Source organism: Aulonocara stuartgranti (genome assembly GCF_965226115.1).
Source record: "Aulonocara stuartgranti genome assembly, chromosome: 7".
Lineage (NCBI taxonomy): Eukaryota > Metazoa > Chordata > Actinopteri > Cichliformes > Cichlidae > Aulonocara > Aulonocara stuartgranti.
The window spans coordinates 19325525-19341269 of record NC_138945.1 but is presented as its reverse complement, the minus strand read 5'-3'; the positions used below and the strand labels follow the sequence as shown (position 1 = coordinate 19341269).

At 40.5% G+C, this 15745-nt stretch overlaps 1 protein-coding gene across 4 annotated transcripts; it reads left to right on the top strand.

Annotated features, from left to right (window-relative positions):
* Nucleotides 1-182: 182 nt before the first annotated feature.
* On the top strand, nucleotides 183-13575 carry ark2n (arkadia (rnf111) N-terminal like PKA signaling regulator 2n). 4 transcript variants are annotated; one of them, XM_082539156.1, is made up of 5 exons: nucleotides 187-503; nucleotides 1321-2226; nucleotides 9038-9208; nucleotides 9646-9757; nucleotides 9880-13575. In XM_082539156.1, exons 2-5 carry the CDS (start codon nucleotides 1386-1388, stop codon nucleotides 10067-10069), a joined length of 1314 nt encoding a protein of 437 aa, XP_082395282.1. In that variant the 5' UTR covers nucleotides 187-503; nucleotides 1321-1385; the 3' UTR covers nucleotides 10070-13575. The 4 variants fall into 4 exon arrangements, with proteins under 4 accessions (XP_082395283.1, XP_082395282.1, XP_082395281.1 ...); XM_082539155.1 differs by having other exon boundaries at nucleotides 1318-2226; XM_082539158.1 differs by lacking the exon at nucleotides 9038-9208 and having other exon boundaries at nucleotides 194-503; nucleotides 1318-2226.
* Nucleotides 13576-15745: the final 2170 nt, after the last annotated feature.

Below are 15745 nucleotides of genomic sequence, written 5' to 3'. Positions count from 1 at the left end.
AACAGTTTCCTTTCTGCGAACACTTTAACATACATGTGGCTTACTCCTCCACAGATCATTAACCTAAGGAATAATGCGGATATATGGAAAGAGAGAGAAAGAGGGCGAGGGGTGGGGGTGACAGAGATGGTGCTCGGAATAGTGTAAGATGGAGGCAGATGATCCGCTGTGGCGACCCCCTTTGGGGAAAGAAGCCGATAGAAGAAGAAGTGCTGATTTCCGAACAATAGGGGGCGCTCGTCTAAGTAGCGCATACCGGAAGTGGCGCACGTAGCTTTGTGAGCGATGGAGACATTTTAAAAAAAAACATACAGCTAACTGCTAAACAGGGCTCGCGGAGCTGCGAGTCTTCTGCGTCAAAACACATTCAAATTCTTCCAAGTTGTAAATAAGTCAAGTGCATTCAGCGGTGCACAGTTTACATATCACATATCAGAGAGGTTGCACGTTACTGAAGATGTCGAGTGTGACACTTGGAAAAGAAGAATATAAGTAACTCTGCGGTAAGTTGTAACTAGCCGAGTGCTATTTTAAAGGCTAAGTTGGTTATCGCTTTTGACTGATAGCTGCTGACATTATCCTGCTTGTTACAGCTCTGGCTGGATTCGTAGCGCTTCCATTTTTAGGCTAATGATAGGCCGCTATCTTGCAACGTGAATATTTTTTCCACGTCTGCCTGTCGCCAAGTTTGGGAATCTTAAGGTTATGACCGAGGTTAGCTTCACTGTGCAGCTAAAAGGGTGTGCTAGTTCCAGCTAGCCCTTGACACAACTAACTGAAGTAATTTATCCGGGAACAAATAAACATCCTGTAGTTTACACGGGTACTTTAATGGGTTTAAACCTTTGTTTAAAAGGGTCGTTTTCGCTGTCTGTGAAATCTAAAACTAAAGCAGATGCTTAGCACCTTCTAGTAATACCGTTAAAAACATATTCTGGCCAAATATTGTCCGACATTTAACGTGTCTGTGTGCTTTTATACTTAAAGCAGTAATTGGATTAGAAAGGAAGAAGTAGTAAACTATAATATTCCACTTTTATTTATTTTAGTATAGGGTATAGCTTTGATTTAAGAACTTTACGGTTATAGTAATAATTGTTAATTATTCAGTCTCCTAAATATTTCCAAATAAATATTGTAGTAAAGAATTTATGTGTCATGCAAGATATTTATTTTAAGTTGTGTTTTTTTTCATATAATTCTTTTGTAAAAGTAATTGTTTTGTTTAAAAGAATTAAGGTTTAAAAACAATTGTTATTGTCTTTCAAGTTTGTTTAGATTGTTTAACTAAAGTTTGTGATGCTTCGTTTCCTCCAGCAGGTGAGGTCCTGTCCAGGGACATTGGTCCATGCTTGTTGGACCTTTGGCCGCTGGGCTCAACTAGCATGAAGATGGCTGACTCAGAAAAGGCAGAAGAATTTGTAGATGCTGAGTGCCCCTCAGAGTGCCTTGATGAAGCTCAATCAGCCACAGCTTCTGTTCAAGCAGAGCAGGATGAGCATCTGAAAACAGAAACCACTACCAGTACCAGTTCGCCCCCAAGGGAAAAGGAGGCGGACAGCCCCTTGAATACAGAAGGTGAGCAGAGTCTCCTGTCCATGCCATGCTTGATGAAGGAGCTTCGCAGAGACTCACCAGAGTCTCAGCATGCCTCAACAGGAAGTGACAAACCCGTGTCTCGTCATATCTACGAGAGTGACTCCTCGAACCCCTGCATGCTCTCGCCTTCATCCAGTGGCCACCTGGCTGACTCTGATACACTCTCCTCAGGGGAAGAAGGTGCTGCTCCTCCCATAGGAGAAGAGGAAGAGGGCAGCATGGAAGCTACAGGTGATCCTGGGCAGGCAGGAGGAATGCAAGCATCTGCCACAGTTGCAGGGGGAAGGAAGTCTCGACGGTCACGTTCAGAGAGTGAGGTGCCTCCAAATACAATGGCTGCAAAGAAGAACCGCTGCCAGCCCACCATGATAGCAGCCGCAGGAGGCCAGGAAAAACAAACCAATGGCAAGTTTTCAAAAGTGAAAGGTCACCGCAGTCAGAAACACAAGGAGCGAATGCGCCTGCTGAGGCAAAAACGAGAGGCAGCAGCACGGAAGAAGTACAACCTGCTGCAGGACAGCAGTACAAGTGACAGCGAGCTCACTTGTGACTCCAGCACCAGCTCCTCCGAGGATGAGGATGATGACACCTCAGGGGGTAGCAAGACAATCAAGACAGATATTCCAGGTAATAACCGATGTTTACAACGCATGCTTAAGAGCTCAGTACTACTACCATCACTGTCCACTAGCAGCCACTTAGTATTTCATATAAATCTCTGACTCACATTGCAGACTAGTACTGGTTTACAACATAAGAAAGTATTGACTACTGATCAGTTAGACATAAGAGTCTGCCTGCATGAGTTAAAAAAAATTGTCAACCAAATCATTAAACTGATACAACAACTGTACAAATCCTTCCTAACATCAAATCAATAACAGGGCTGCTTTGTTTGTTTTGTCATTTTTTTCCTTAGTTATTTTCCCATCCATGTCTATATTCATTCAAGTTGTCTTTAGATGTATACAGTATATGTTTAGAGGACCAGCACCTAGTCATAATACAGCATTACCCCTTTCAGACATGTACCGTTTTTAGTCAGACAGACATCATCTTAGAATGCATTGGCTGGACAATCATTCTGTTCAGTTTTATCTAGAAGTCTCAACAGAGCGTCACTCTTACAGGCTGAAGCTGCTGTAGGTTCAACCTGCATTTGCATATCACTGTCAGTATGACACAAGTCTAAAATATATGCAGTTGCATTAATGAAATTGCAACTTTGCACATCTCTCTTAGCATTTGTCTTGGTAAGACATCCATGATGAAGAATTTTCACTTTTTCCAAACCAGAATAAAGCTCATTTGCTCTCACACAGTCTATATGCTGTATTTGGGAGCTGCTACAGCAAACACTCACACATACAGAACCTGGTCCTTGTGATGATGAAGGAGGAAACAAAGTCTTCAAAAAAGGAGATTACACTTCTTCAGAGTTGAAAGTATCCTTGTCACTTTGTTTGGCACTTTATAAACCAACAGTGTATATAAAATTATATTTAAAGCTTAAAGTAAATTAAAGATCATTAAAAAATGGTCTCAATATAGATTCATCACCTGATTGTTCTTCTTTGGTTCTTTGGTGGTAGGTCAAAACCTCTTTGGAAGCTTTTTTTTTTTCTTTTCTTTTTTTTTTTTTGATTGGCTGGAGAAATCCTGCAAATAAGACACACATACCATGGCTCTCCCCATCACTGTTATATCAATGAAGCTTTAAACAACTAAGCAACATTAATAATATAATTAACAATATAAAGCCCCTTTTCGATTAGTACCTACTTGGATCGACTCGGCACGTTTCGCCACAGTTTTCAGAGTTTTCTGTTAGGTCATAGTACCTGCCTGGTACCTGGTACTTTTTCGTACTTGCTCAGCCGGGGTTCCAGTGATCCGAGCAGGTACTAAAATGTGATGCCGTCAGACTGCATGCCACTGATTAGCTGGTCAGTAGCATCACAATGGCTACAAAAAACCGTGGTCCCTGAGTCTGGCGAAAAGCCACAGACCGAGTAGCAGGTATATTTTTGCCTCGGCGTCCACCTTTGTTGTAGCGTTCATGTCACATATTAATCGCGTCGTTCACACACACATTAGGAGGTACTAAATTGTAATGGAAAACCAGGCGATCCGAGTCGATCTGAGTAGGTATTGATGGAAAAGGGTCTTATGAGTGATAACCAGGACTGGAACAGAATGGTAAAGCAAGCAATCTGACATATCCCATGTCTGAAAGAGACTTAAACATTGTCATGAAACTCTTTCTTACTGATGATTTGCTATGGGAGTCTAATCAACATTGTCCAGCTCAGAGTGGTAAAAAAAGAGTTGAGTTAATGTAACCATTACTGTGAGTTCTGCAGTTCAACAAGTCAGCCATTAATATACACAGCCTTTGCTCTAAATAGACATACTATGATCTCACTGAGTTGCAAGACTCTGCAGTCACTGCTGGTGTCAGTAAGCTGTAGAAATACTGGCTTATACATGAGTAAGGACATAAAATCCAATATCTAATGTTGTGTTTCACTAGATTGCCTAACCTCATAAGTAATTAGTCTGTTTTGTTAGAGGGAGTTTAGCAAGTATTTCATTCACATGAAAACTGCTGGGCATTTAGTATTGCATTTCCTGCATTTCTGTCCTTACTAAATATTCCTTAATGTTTCAATATTCTTTTTGTCCTGACCCATCACACACTTCACTCCTCCTACAGTGAATCATGTCAGAAATGTAGTTGGGTGCTTTCCTATACTTTAAATGATTTTGCAACACCTTAGATGAGCCCGTGAGTTCTTGTCATCCTGTTGAAAGTGTAAATGCATACAAATATATACAAATCTAATTGAGAATGGCTTTTTGCGAATCTGTGGGCCAGAGGTGTCTACCTGGAATAAACACTCATTGGCAAACGCTGATTGTAACGCTTGCATGCACGTTAGACCCCGTGAGTTTGCTTACATGTTGTAGAAATCTTTTGGGTGAGTTGAATTCTCCAGAAGTAGCTCCTATCAGGCTGGTGTTTAAAGGTCTCCCAACGGAAGAGAAGCACTCGGTTTACTGTTGGATAATCTTTTGATCATGATTGTGTTCTTTAGCGTATAGCTTGATGTATTTTATTACCGTAGCATTTTTACATTAAAATCAAATTTTAGTTTCTTGTGTTTCATAGATGATCCGTAATAAATTGTTTTTGTATTAGTAAAGGTACTTTGGTTTATATAAAGTCTATCTCTTAGTTATGTCTGTTGCTTTTGCGGCTCAGATTTGAAGTTATTTTGCTTTGGGTTGTTGCATTTACTTTAAAATCTTAAACCTTTTCCAAATCACTCGATCAGTCACCCTCAGACCACCAATTATCTTCCTTCAGGGATCTGTAGGACATGAAATGTTTTCAGCCATTTTTTACATCCCGCACACAGATTTGAGTGCTACAACTGCATGATGTAGTCCATCAGCATGAAAAGAGTCGATCTGCACGTTACCTGAAACAAACTGTCATTTTCTCTGTAATGCAAAAGTCCACCTCCGAAGCATGAAAGTGCTACTGTATTTTCTTATGGCTTGGCCTCAATGTCTTTAAAGCTGGCTTCAGACGTGCTTCGGAGAGATCCAGAGTGGGATCCCAGATTCATGGGTTACTGGACAGCGGCTCGTGGGACAGGAACGGCATCGGCAGCGTTCTGGAGGAGGCCATGACGCGCTTTGCTGTGATGCAGCGTCAGACCGAGGAGCGCTTCCGCGTCTGGATGGAAAAGCTTGCACACCTCGACTCGGACAACGATTCTTCCAAGCGCTCGAGTGACGGCCCAGAAGGGCAGCAGCAGGCCTCACAGGGGGCACGGCCTTCCCCCCCAAGCTCATTTTTGCCATCTTCAGAGTCTGCAGAGACTATGGCTGCCTACATGTTGGCACGAGAGAACAACAGTCTCACCCACACCCCTATAAACAACAACAACAACATCCACCCTGAAGTTGTCACTCAGAATGGAAATCTAGGTGTTCCAGACCCTGGTCTCTTGAATGTTTAGATTTCACTTCTGCTTCACCCCTCGCAGTTTCTTACTTTGATCTCGGCAAGTGTAGAGATAGTTAAGGCAGAAAGCAATGGGGTATACCCGTTCAAGGATGTGAGGGCACTAAACAGAAACACCACCAGCAGCAGCAGCTGGGCCTGAACTGGTCATTTGAACTTGACTCTGTGCAGACCAGGGGCCCGTGCTATGAAGCAGGTTTAACATGTCTTCTTTATATGGCTTTGTTAAGCCTAGCAAACACAGTCACATGGAGTCTGGTAATCGGTTGGGTTCTTTTTTTTTTTTTTTTTTTTTTTTTTTGTTTGTTTGTTTGTTTTAATTAAACCCAGCTATGAGCATTTTCGCATAACATGCGTAATGGTGGCACCAGATGACCAACTGCAAAGACTATGGGACTATAGCCACTTAAAGTCAGAACAAACAGTAATCCTGATATGAAGAAAATTAAAAATGTAATCCAGGCAAAAAGCCAGGAGGAAAAATTGGCATAAAATTGCATTTTGTGTGAATGTGCAATTTACTAAAAGGCCCATTAGTGATGATGCTCCATCACTGACAAACAAGAAAATATAACTTGAATTACAATGATGTATTTCTTCAAATTCATGTGTTACCTGTGGTTGTTTATTTAGATAATTTTAGCTCTGTTGTTTCAGCTACAACCCGGGTAATGTTAAATCGAATGACATCGGGTAAAATATTTTTTTAAATTCTTGCAAATTTTATAAGGTCTAAGCACTGGAATTTAATCAGTTAAAGAGTCTTGACATATGGAAAGAAGAAATGGGCTCAAATGCTCACAGGCATAAGTGAAATAAAACCCACTCAGTACATGTGCTGTACAGCCCAAAGGATCTTCACAAAAGACAACCAATTGGTCAGTAGTTGGTGCTTTATATACGTTCATCTGTTATGTTGAACATGACCTACTCAGGAGGTCGTGTATTTTGGTGTGGTCTAATGTGGCAGTGTACCCGCAGAAGGAACTGAATTTGGAAGCGGGGGAACCCTGAAAACCTGAAACTAGCTTGGAATCCTGCTTAGTAGCACGGGCCCCTGAGGCTCAGCATGTGTGCTGGCACTGAATCACTGTGAGATTTGACACTGAGAAAAATTCAACTCACCTATTTGATTTCTGCAGCATCTGTGACACGGAAACATGGCTTCTCAATAGACTGAGTCAGGGCTCTTATTGTATTGCTTTGCTTTCTTTCTTTCGTTTTTTTCAGCACCAGCTGAATACCCTCTTTGACACATACAGAGTAACTGTTTTATTTCTTTCATTCAGCATATGAACTATAATGATGGGTAGCCATCATTGCAGTGTTAAGTGGGGTGCTGCTGTGTAATAGCATGTGCCTTGTCATTCTGAACTCATGATGGGTAAAGCATTATAGTGCTGTTTCCTTAAGAATCAGGTTTACCACTGCATACCCCCCGTTTGTCTTGAACTGTTTGCACTTTGCTTGTAAACAGTTCAGGAAAATCTTGTGACAACCTTTATTTTGGTGGCATAGCTTTACTAACAGAACATTTAAACATAGATATGCCTATAAATATAAACACAATATACTAACACACACAATTTCTTGCTTTTTTAAAAATCTATATTAAGGATTAGACGTGTTTACATTTTTAAATAAAGGCCTTTCTGTTACATTTGCTGCTGGCACTGCATTTGCGCAGTAACATGAAACGAGTGATTGAGGAATCTGGAAAAGAAAACTTGTGGTTATTTTAGTAGCTTAGGTGTAGATTTTATAACATCATATAAGGCATGGGTTCTTTTGTTGTGGCTATTGGCTGCATTGGCCTCAAATCTTCAGTCATATTATAGTAATGGGTATTTGTCTACTTCAATTTTGTTTGCACTGGTCTGCCAGTTTATCCAGTGTCCCCACCAGGCACTGCGTATTCGCATCTTGACTTTAAACTGAAAACCCAGGCATCAAACGTGCAGATATAGAGCAGTAATACAGCTGCAGTATGGTGCATGGCAATGTTTACGGATTTTTTTCTAATTAAAAAAAGAAAAGAAAAAGTGAGATCTATGTGATCAAGTGGCCTTCTGGTTCACATCCTGTGGTCTTTGAAAGGGGGGAGGAAACAATCCTCCTTGAACCCCCCTCCCCCCCCACACTGTTTTCACTGATGTAGATGACCATTTGGGTCTTATTTCTAAATACTGCTAACAACCATCACAGAGACTGATGAAGGAATCTTTGGCCTGATCATATTTAAAGTTAAGATGTTCAAAAGTGTTCTCTATATGTGTATATGTAGCCCTATGACTGTCATTTTTACAGAGCCTAAAGCTAAGCGACGTGTTTCCCCCACCTGTTTGCATGCGAGTATATTAGTATATAGAATGTGCAAGGCCAAATTAGTTTACATCAGCAGCACGTGTGCAAGCTATAGCTTTTCCTTATGCTGATAAACGGTGACTGACGGGACATTTTATCTCTATATTTTTTTTCCTTGTTTTCCCTTGACCTAACGGTTTCATGTTGTGTGAAGATTGCTTGTTTTGTAAAGCGTTCCTTTGCCATTACGGATTTAAATAGATCCAGCGTCAGCTCTCCTGTACTCCTTAAAACTAGAATGACTTTTAAATCAACAGTTTTGTCAGCACAGTAACGAGAGCCTGTGCATGAAATCAAAATGTGCATTAAAAACAACAGCAAGGACAGTCCATTGTTTACCAAAGACACTAACCTGGTCTACATTAGTGCTTTTCTATCTCTAATACATGGCCTTTATATTGGCAAGTGCTTGGTTTCTTTGGTAACCCTAGTATCTACCTATATCAGCTATTCATAGGCAGTGTTCTCTCACAGTACATGCTGTCCAGACAAAACCCCTCTCACACACCCACAGATGTCTGGATAGCAGAGTGTGTGTCTGTCTGTGTCTGTGTGTCTCTCTCTCTCTTTCCCAGGGACTCCTTTTTACAGGGTAGAACAATTATGTGCTCCCGCTCTTCTAGTTACACTCCTGTTGTTTGGCTTTGTTTTGTTTAGTTTTTTTGACTATCCCCACTACATTTCATTCACTGAGTAAGATTATTTTGAAATGTGTTTTGTAACGACTGTACTCGAGTGTAGTTTTTATGTGAATGGCTGTTATTTTAAAAAGCAATAAATGGAAAGAACAAAAGGTTTGTTGATGTGCTTCAAATACAACCATCATTTATAAGAGTATAATGCATTGTTTTATTTTAGAGTTAATGTAGACCTTTACTTCAGGGGAAACGGGGGACCAATGGGGGTTTTCTTGTGTCTATTGTAGATGCTAAGACTTAGCGGGTCTGTGGAAGCAGTGTCCAGTCTCTCATTCAAACAGAAGTCGCACTATTCCCAGGCATGATTTGAATAATGAAGTGTTTTCTTTGTTCTCTGCAGACGGGCCTCCAGTAGTGGGTCACTATGATATTTCAGACACTGATTCTAACCACGAGAGTATGAATGTGGAGGCAGTCCGGCCCACGGTGATAAAGCATGAGCTAAAAACACACAGAGGCCAGGATATGGCAGCTCACTCTGGGTGTATAAGAGCTCTGAGCTCTACCTCAGGTCAGTTACAAACCCGGTATAATAAATTCCAATCCTCTCAGTGAAGGCAGGACATTTTAAAGGCATGGGTTGTCATCAGTAAGCTGAAATGTGCCGTGTGGCAGGAGGCGGTCTTATTAATCTCAGCAAGACACTTTTGAAGCACTCTTTATCCCACACACCGCCAGCTGGCATTTGATGTTACTAAAAGTCTTGACCTTTTTTGCAGCCGACAGAACATGAATATAAAGGCAGCCATCTAATGTGTCACTCCATGCTGTCCAGTCAGTTTTACAAACACCACTGTCAGCTTCATCTCTGTTTTGTGTTGGGGTTTGTGTTTTTTGTGTGTCTGTGTCAAAGCAGCTGCTGTCTTCACGTGTCAGCGAGGTCTGAAGCGCTCTACTGCTTCGGCCCTCCTCACAAAGCATGACTGTGTTCCTCTACATTTGTTTCAGGCCACATGGAGGCAGAGCTGTCGCACAAGGAGAGCTCTCAGCACAAGGGCCAGATTAACATTGTTTCCTCTGACAGTGAGGTGGAAATAGTCGGAGTGCAAGAAAAAGCACGGTAAAGACTTTCAGTGGGGAAACTGTAAAATTCTACTGTTACTGCCCACCCCTCCACTGAATTCAACTTTTTACTTTTTTTTTTTTTTTTACTTCTTTTTTTTCTTTCCTTTTCAAATCTAGATGCGCCCATCCTTGCGGGGGGGTCATAAAGAGTTTGTCCTCCTGGAAAGAGAACTCAGGGGAGCAGTTAAACAGCACAAATCAATCACAGCTCTGGACTACTGTTTCCCCTCAGCCCAACTGGGTGTCCCCTCCTGAAGTGGTGGACCTCACGCTGGACGAGGACGGCGGACACAAATACCTACTTTAATAAAAAAAAAAAAAAAAACCCAACGTATACACTGAAGACTTTTTTTTCCCTACACACCTCTTCCTCCCAACTGCTCCTCATCCATCTTGCCTGTCCTCCACGTTAAAGCTAAACTGAATCCTTTCTAGAGTTGTGGCCTCGCCTGTAACCGCTTGTGGGCTCTTCCTGCTCCAAAGCACTCTTTTGTTTTTAACTTTACTGTTGAACAATCATGTATCAAAGCCATTCAACTGGTGTGATTCCCTGAACCTTTGCTTGTCAGCTATGAATTTTAGCTGCATCTAAATGGCACAGCACCTCAAGTGAAGGTGGAAATGTACAAGAATGATTTATCTGGTAATGATAGCAATATCTTCCCTTCATTTAATACCTCAGTTACCCTTCAATACCAGATATAGGCAGTGTGTCATGTGCTTGCAAGCCGTATAGTGAACATTTCAAGTTGCTGCTTTAGAGCAGGTCAGTATCATGAGATGGCTGTGAACCTGCTTCACTACAGACTTTGAATGAAATGTTTTCAGAATTGATTTGGCTTTTTTTTTTTTTTTTTAAAATCTGCAGCCACCTGAGGTCAGAACAGAATGGCAGCTTGTACACTTTCTGTTGTACAGTAGTAGACCATAGATAAATGACAAAGTTTACTTTGTATCTGTCAAGGGTAATTTTCTATTTTTTCCCCCCCATTTTCAAAGGTCTTGCCACTGGACTTGCATTTAGATCCGTCTGCCTTTATAGATTGTTTTACTATACGGTGTACAACCCATGCTCTGATGCTGTCAGTGAGTGCTTTGCTTCATTTGAAAAGAAGTATCGGATATTTAGGGAAACTTTCACTATTTTTAGAGAGTTAGATGAGAAGACTGGTAACAGAAATCTATTTAAAAAAATAAAGCAGTTTAGAGCTAGGTGGATGTGGTTCTTGAGGTAGAGTGGTAAATGGACTGTATTTATCGCTCTTTTCCCTTCACCCACATTCATACAAGCACTTTTTTTTCTGTCCATGCCTAAGCACTCGCACATGCATGCATTAATGGGAACTCGGGGTTCAATATCTTGCCCAAGGATCCTTCGACATGAAGAAGAGCCAGGGATTGGATCACTGATCTTCCAATCAGTAGAAGACCTTTAATCTTCAGAGCCACACAGAGAGTGAGGCATCCCATAATTGGAGAGTCGGGTTTTTTGATTTCCTAGCTCCATCTAGCCACATGTCAAAAGGGTCAAAATTTTGAACTCCAGAATCTTCCCATTAATGTGTAATCTGCATCTGACTGTTTGTGTGATAGTGCTGGATGCATGTTTGTGTGATGGGTGTTTTAGGTGGGTGACAAAACATAAAAACTAAGACTGCAGTCCATTTATATTCGCTCGACAGAAATCAGGGAAACACTCTCTCCAAGAGCCACATACTAGTTCCTTTGCATTTACTAGTTAACACATGGTATATCAGTATGAGTAGTTAAAAAATAAAAGAAAATTTTTTTTACATGCTGTAGTGTGAAACCCCGGACACTGCGTACACATTGGTCTTTGACTGACGAGTCATTAACATTTATCCTCCTTTTATACTCCTTATGTAAACCATAAATTACAAAATGAGCTTCATGTTTCATTCTGTATGACCTGAAACTAGTGATGGAGCCCATGAAGTCATCAGGGAAGTGTTCAGTGAGATTACAGAGCAAGCAGGTTAACGGCTGTTTTCCGATAGGCTCGCGCACAACCAGAAGTCTTTTTGCAGCCAGAGGAGTCACCTGCTGCCGGCTGTTAAAAAGAATACAGGTTTAAGACACTTGGGAGTTGGTTTCTCCACCTTTAGTATGGTCAGAAATAAATAGGTCAAGTAGATGGACACAAGCATGCTTGCAGTTTCCTTGGTCTCTATTCTTTCTACATAGCTAACTGGCCGCTAGCTTCACACAGTCAGGTTATCGATCTTCTCATCTAATGTTTACTCATCACCAGAATGCCAATAAACATTTCTGAAGAAGTCACTTCATTTAAAATTTCAGTTTTTGTTTGTTGCCACTATAATACAGGAACAATAAAACTTTTTATTTTTGGTTAGGGGTGTCTTGTTTTTTGGGCCCTCCACAAGAATTCAAGTTTGTCATGTGACACCTGGGGGAAATTAATTGCACACCTGTGATTTGAAGCCTGGGAAGAAAATAAGCAAAAAAAAAAAGTCCAAGCTACAAAACACTACGACAGTGCTGTTTTTGTTTTCAAAGATGCATTGGAAGCCACACTTTTGTTACAGTGTCTGAGTGTCCAAGGGCGACTTTAATTATCAGTGAATGTATGTCCTTGCCGTGCTGGCTGGTTGTACTTATTGTTTGCATGCTTACCTTGAATGGATGCAAACTCCTTTAAATCTCTGGGGACCCCTTTATAATAACTGAGGAACTGTATCTTCCAATGAATACTGCAAAGCAAGATGGCCTGAATGCCTTGAAATGTGCACTATTTCCTTTTAGAAAGGTTTAAAGCTTATTCTTTTACCTTACAAAGCAGTGGATTTTGCTATCGCAACAATAAATATTTTAATAATAGATGTTAATTTCACAAACACACATATATCTATACATATATATCTATAGAAAAAGAGTAAAAGTGATGTTGAGTTTATGCCCAATGTGTGAGTTATGGGGCATTTATAGATGAGATGATTATTGTATAAACTGTTTTCTGTTTTTGTTTTTCAACCCTGATCCTCAGGGCCTGCTTGCTCTCTTTCCTGCTGTCTTCTTTTGTCTTCATGCAGTACTGCAGCCACGCTGGCTAAAAAAAATGTAATCAATAGCTTTACAGGCTATTTTAACACATTTCTTGTAATTGCATATTTAATAACATACACTTTCCTAAGTGACGCTTGATAATTATAGATTTATTTTAACTTCTGCTGGTCACAGAAAGATAAAATTTGAACAATCTAAACCAAAGTCTATATGGAGCTTATGTTCTCAGTTTATTTCCCAATTTATTCTTAGAAATTTACTATGTGAATCTGAATCTCTTCATTTGGAAGTCAGTGAATTTGCTGTGAAAAGATCGAATATAGTTACAAATTGAATATATTGTTGAATATATATTTGGTTTTACTTGGCCAGTTTTTTCTGTTATATACATCTACCACTGTAAGAACTCTGTACCACAACACTTCAGCTTGCAAAAACCATTTTGCTGTTTTTCTGTGGGACTATTATGAAATGCTAGCGAGGCATCACTTGCGTCTTTAGTGATATAAGTGTGGTAGAAACCACGGCAGTGATGCTGGTTGCACATAGCATGTTTGGTGGCATCTTTCATCCTCATCTCCGATGTTATCGTGATTGCCGGTATTTCAGCCTCACTCTTCTGTTTTTGTTCCGTTTTGCTGTCAGTATTTTAACTTAACAGAAGTGTTTATTTTGTTGCTTCTGCAAGTCCCTGACTTCCTTGAAATTATGTCTGTAGAACAAAAAGAAACTATTTTAAAACTAAATAAACGGACCGTTATTTAATGAGCTCTTGTCAAGTCATTTATTTCTGTGTTTTACAAGCATATATTTGCAGTTTTTGCTCGTGTGCTGTCACAGATTTTTGCCTTTTCTGGCAGACCAAAGTGGTGTAATTAATCTGAGACGAGGATGGTGACACGTTTCAGCCTTTCAGGTATGTTTACAACTTTAGCATAAAGTGCGATTTGAATTTCACGTTTAACAGTTCACCCTAAAAATGTTAAATCATGTCATTACAAGACTGATCTGAATTCTTGCTTACTGTGAGTGTTGTTTGAGTGTTCTTATCTGTCGAGTCCTGTGCACAAGTCTCGAGCCAACCCTCATTCCTTTTACATTTTCATCATGAAATATAACTATAAGGTAAGAGGGAACAATATAAGTGAGTTACTGAAACGTGCACACATGAAACACAGTATATAAGACAAATAGTTCGTACAGTTCTAATAGCTTGAAATTAATATTTGGTATGGCCACCTTTATATTTCGACACAGCCAGGAATCCTTCTCCAGGCTTCTTGAAGAACATTCAAAGCTCTCTTTGGACGTTGGCTGCCTTTTGTTCTGCTCTCAGTCAAGATGATCACACACTGCTTCAATAATTTTGAGGTCCAAGCTCTGGGGAGGCCAATCCATGACTCCATTGTGTTTTACAGATGACTGTTGACACTCACTGCTGTACCTCTACCCTGACGTCCTTGGTACATATTCATGATAATAAGACGTGTTGCCACTGGTTTTCAGTCCAGTTCTTGTGTAATTTGGCATACCTCAACATACCTTTCTGCCTGTTTCTCTTCCTTAAGAATAACTCCTTGATAGCAACCCCATTAAGACCATTTATGATTCAGTGAACATTAGATGGATGAAGTGAAGGCCCAGATGAATCTCTCCATCTTACTTCTAAAGGACATGACTTTCAGATGCTGCTCATCTGCTGTAGATTTTTTTTTTTAGCCCTGATGCTTCTTCTTTTGTACTCCACTTGTCGAGCTTCCTCAATTTGTTTTAGGGAGACACTGCACACCACACCAAGATCTGCCAAGTTTTAAGCTAATATCTTTTTGGAAATGGCCTTGTTAGTGCAGAAATCGAATTTTACGCACGTCAAGCTGACAGTTTTCCTATATGCAAATAAAGAAATGGGAACAATTTATGTGTTTACAACTTCAAGTTCTTTCTAGGTTGTCTGCCACAAAACTGGTTTAACAACAACACTAGTTCAACCTTCAAGTTAAGTATCCTTTATTGTGTTTGAATGATTGATAGGTCAGTGTTAAGTGACTTAACAAACAAACAAAATGGTTACGTACAAGGCCTGGATTGAAAATGAGTGAAAAAGCAGACAATGTCCAAGGACACTTTAACAGATCTTCAGAAGCCTGGAGAACTATTGCTCAAGATCACTTTTAAAAGAAATTACAAGCGTCTGGCTCCTTGGAAACAAAATATTTAAAGGGTGTCACAAGACTTAGTACTGTATAACTGCCACCATAGGTATAGCACTTAACAAGATGTCTCATTGTTTATTTTATTCTGTGGCCAAGCAGTCTAGACGGCTGCCTGACTGTGAACAATGCAGGTTCATCCTCACCCACCAAAGTAGCATGCCAGGTCAGAGGTCACCCTGTAACACCTGCCACTAGGGGGACATATGGAGTTCACATGAAGAAGACAATGAGGGAGTGGAGCAATGCAGTCTGCGGGGCCCTTTAACGAAAAACTAAAGCCCTTTAGCCAGCTCTTTCCACCCTCGGGGCAGAACATCAGCTGTATGCTAATTTTCACAGGGCAGCGGTGGCCTCACAGAGCAGTGAATGTGCTGGCTCACTCTCAAAGCCAGAAATGATTGCGCTTCATCTTGCAGATGTCCTTTTACACTAAATGATGCCACTTAGGATTTTTGTGTTGTACATGTTTTGTTCCAAGTTATCTCCAGTTTCTTCAAAATGGCATTTCATTTGTTCAGTCCTCGCTCTGCCCACCTCCAGAGGGCTTTCTAAAAATAAAGAGTGGAAATAAGTCTCATTTCTGGTGAGGACACAATTTTTACATCAGATTCTGCTGAAAGAGAGCTCAGCTGCTGCTTCTGTTAATACGTCAACTACAGCCAGCTATCCTGATAAATGCTTGTGTTCAAATGTACATAAATGTGTGGAATAAAGTGGCAGTTTTG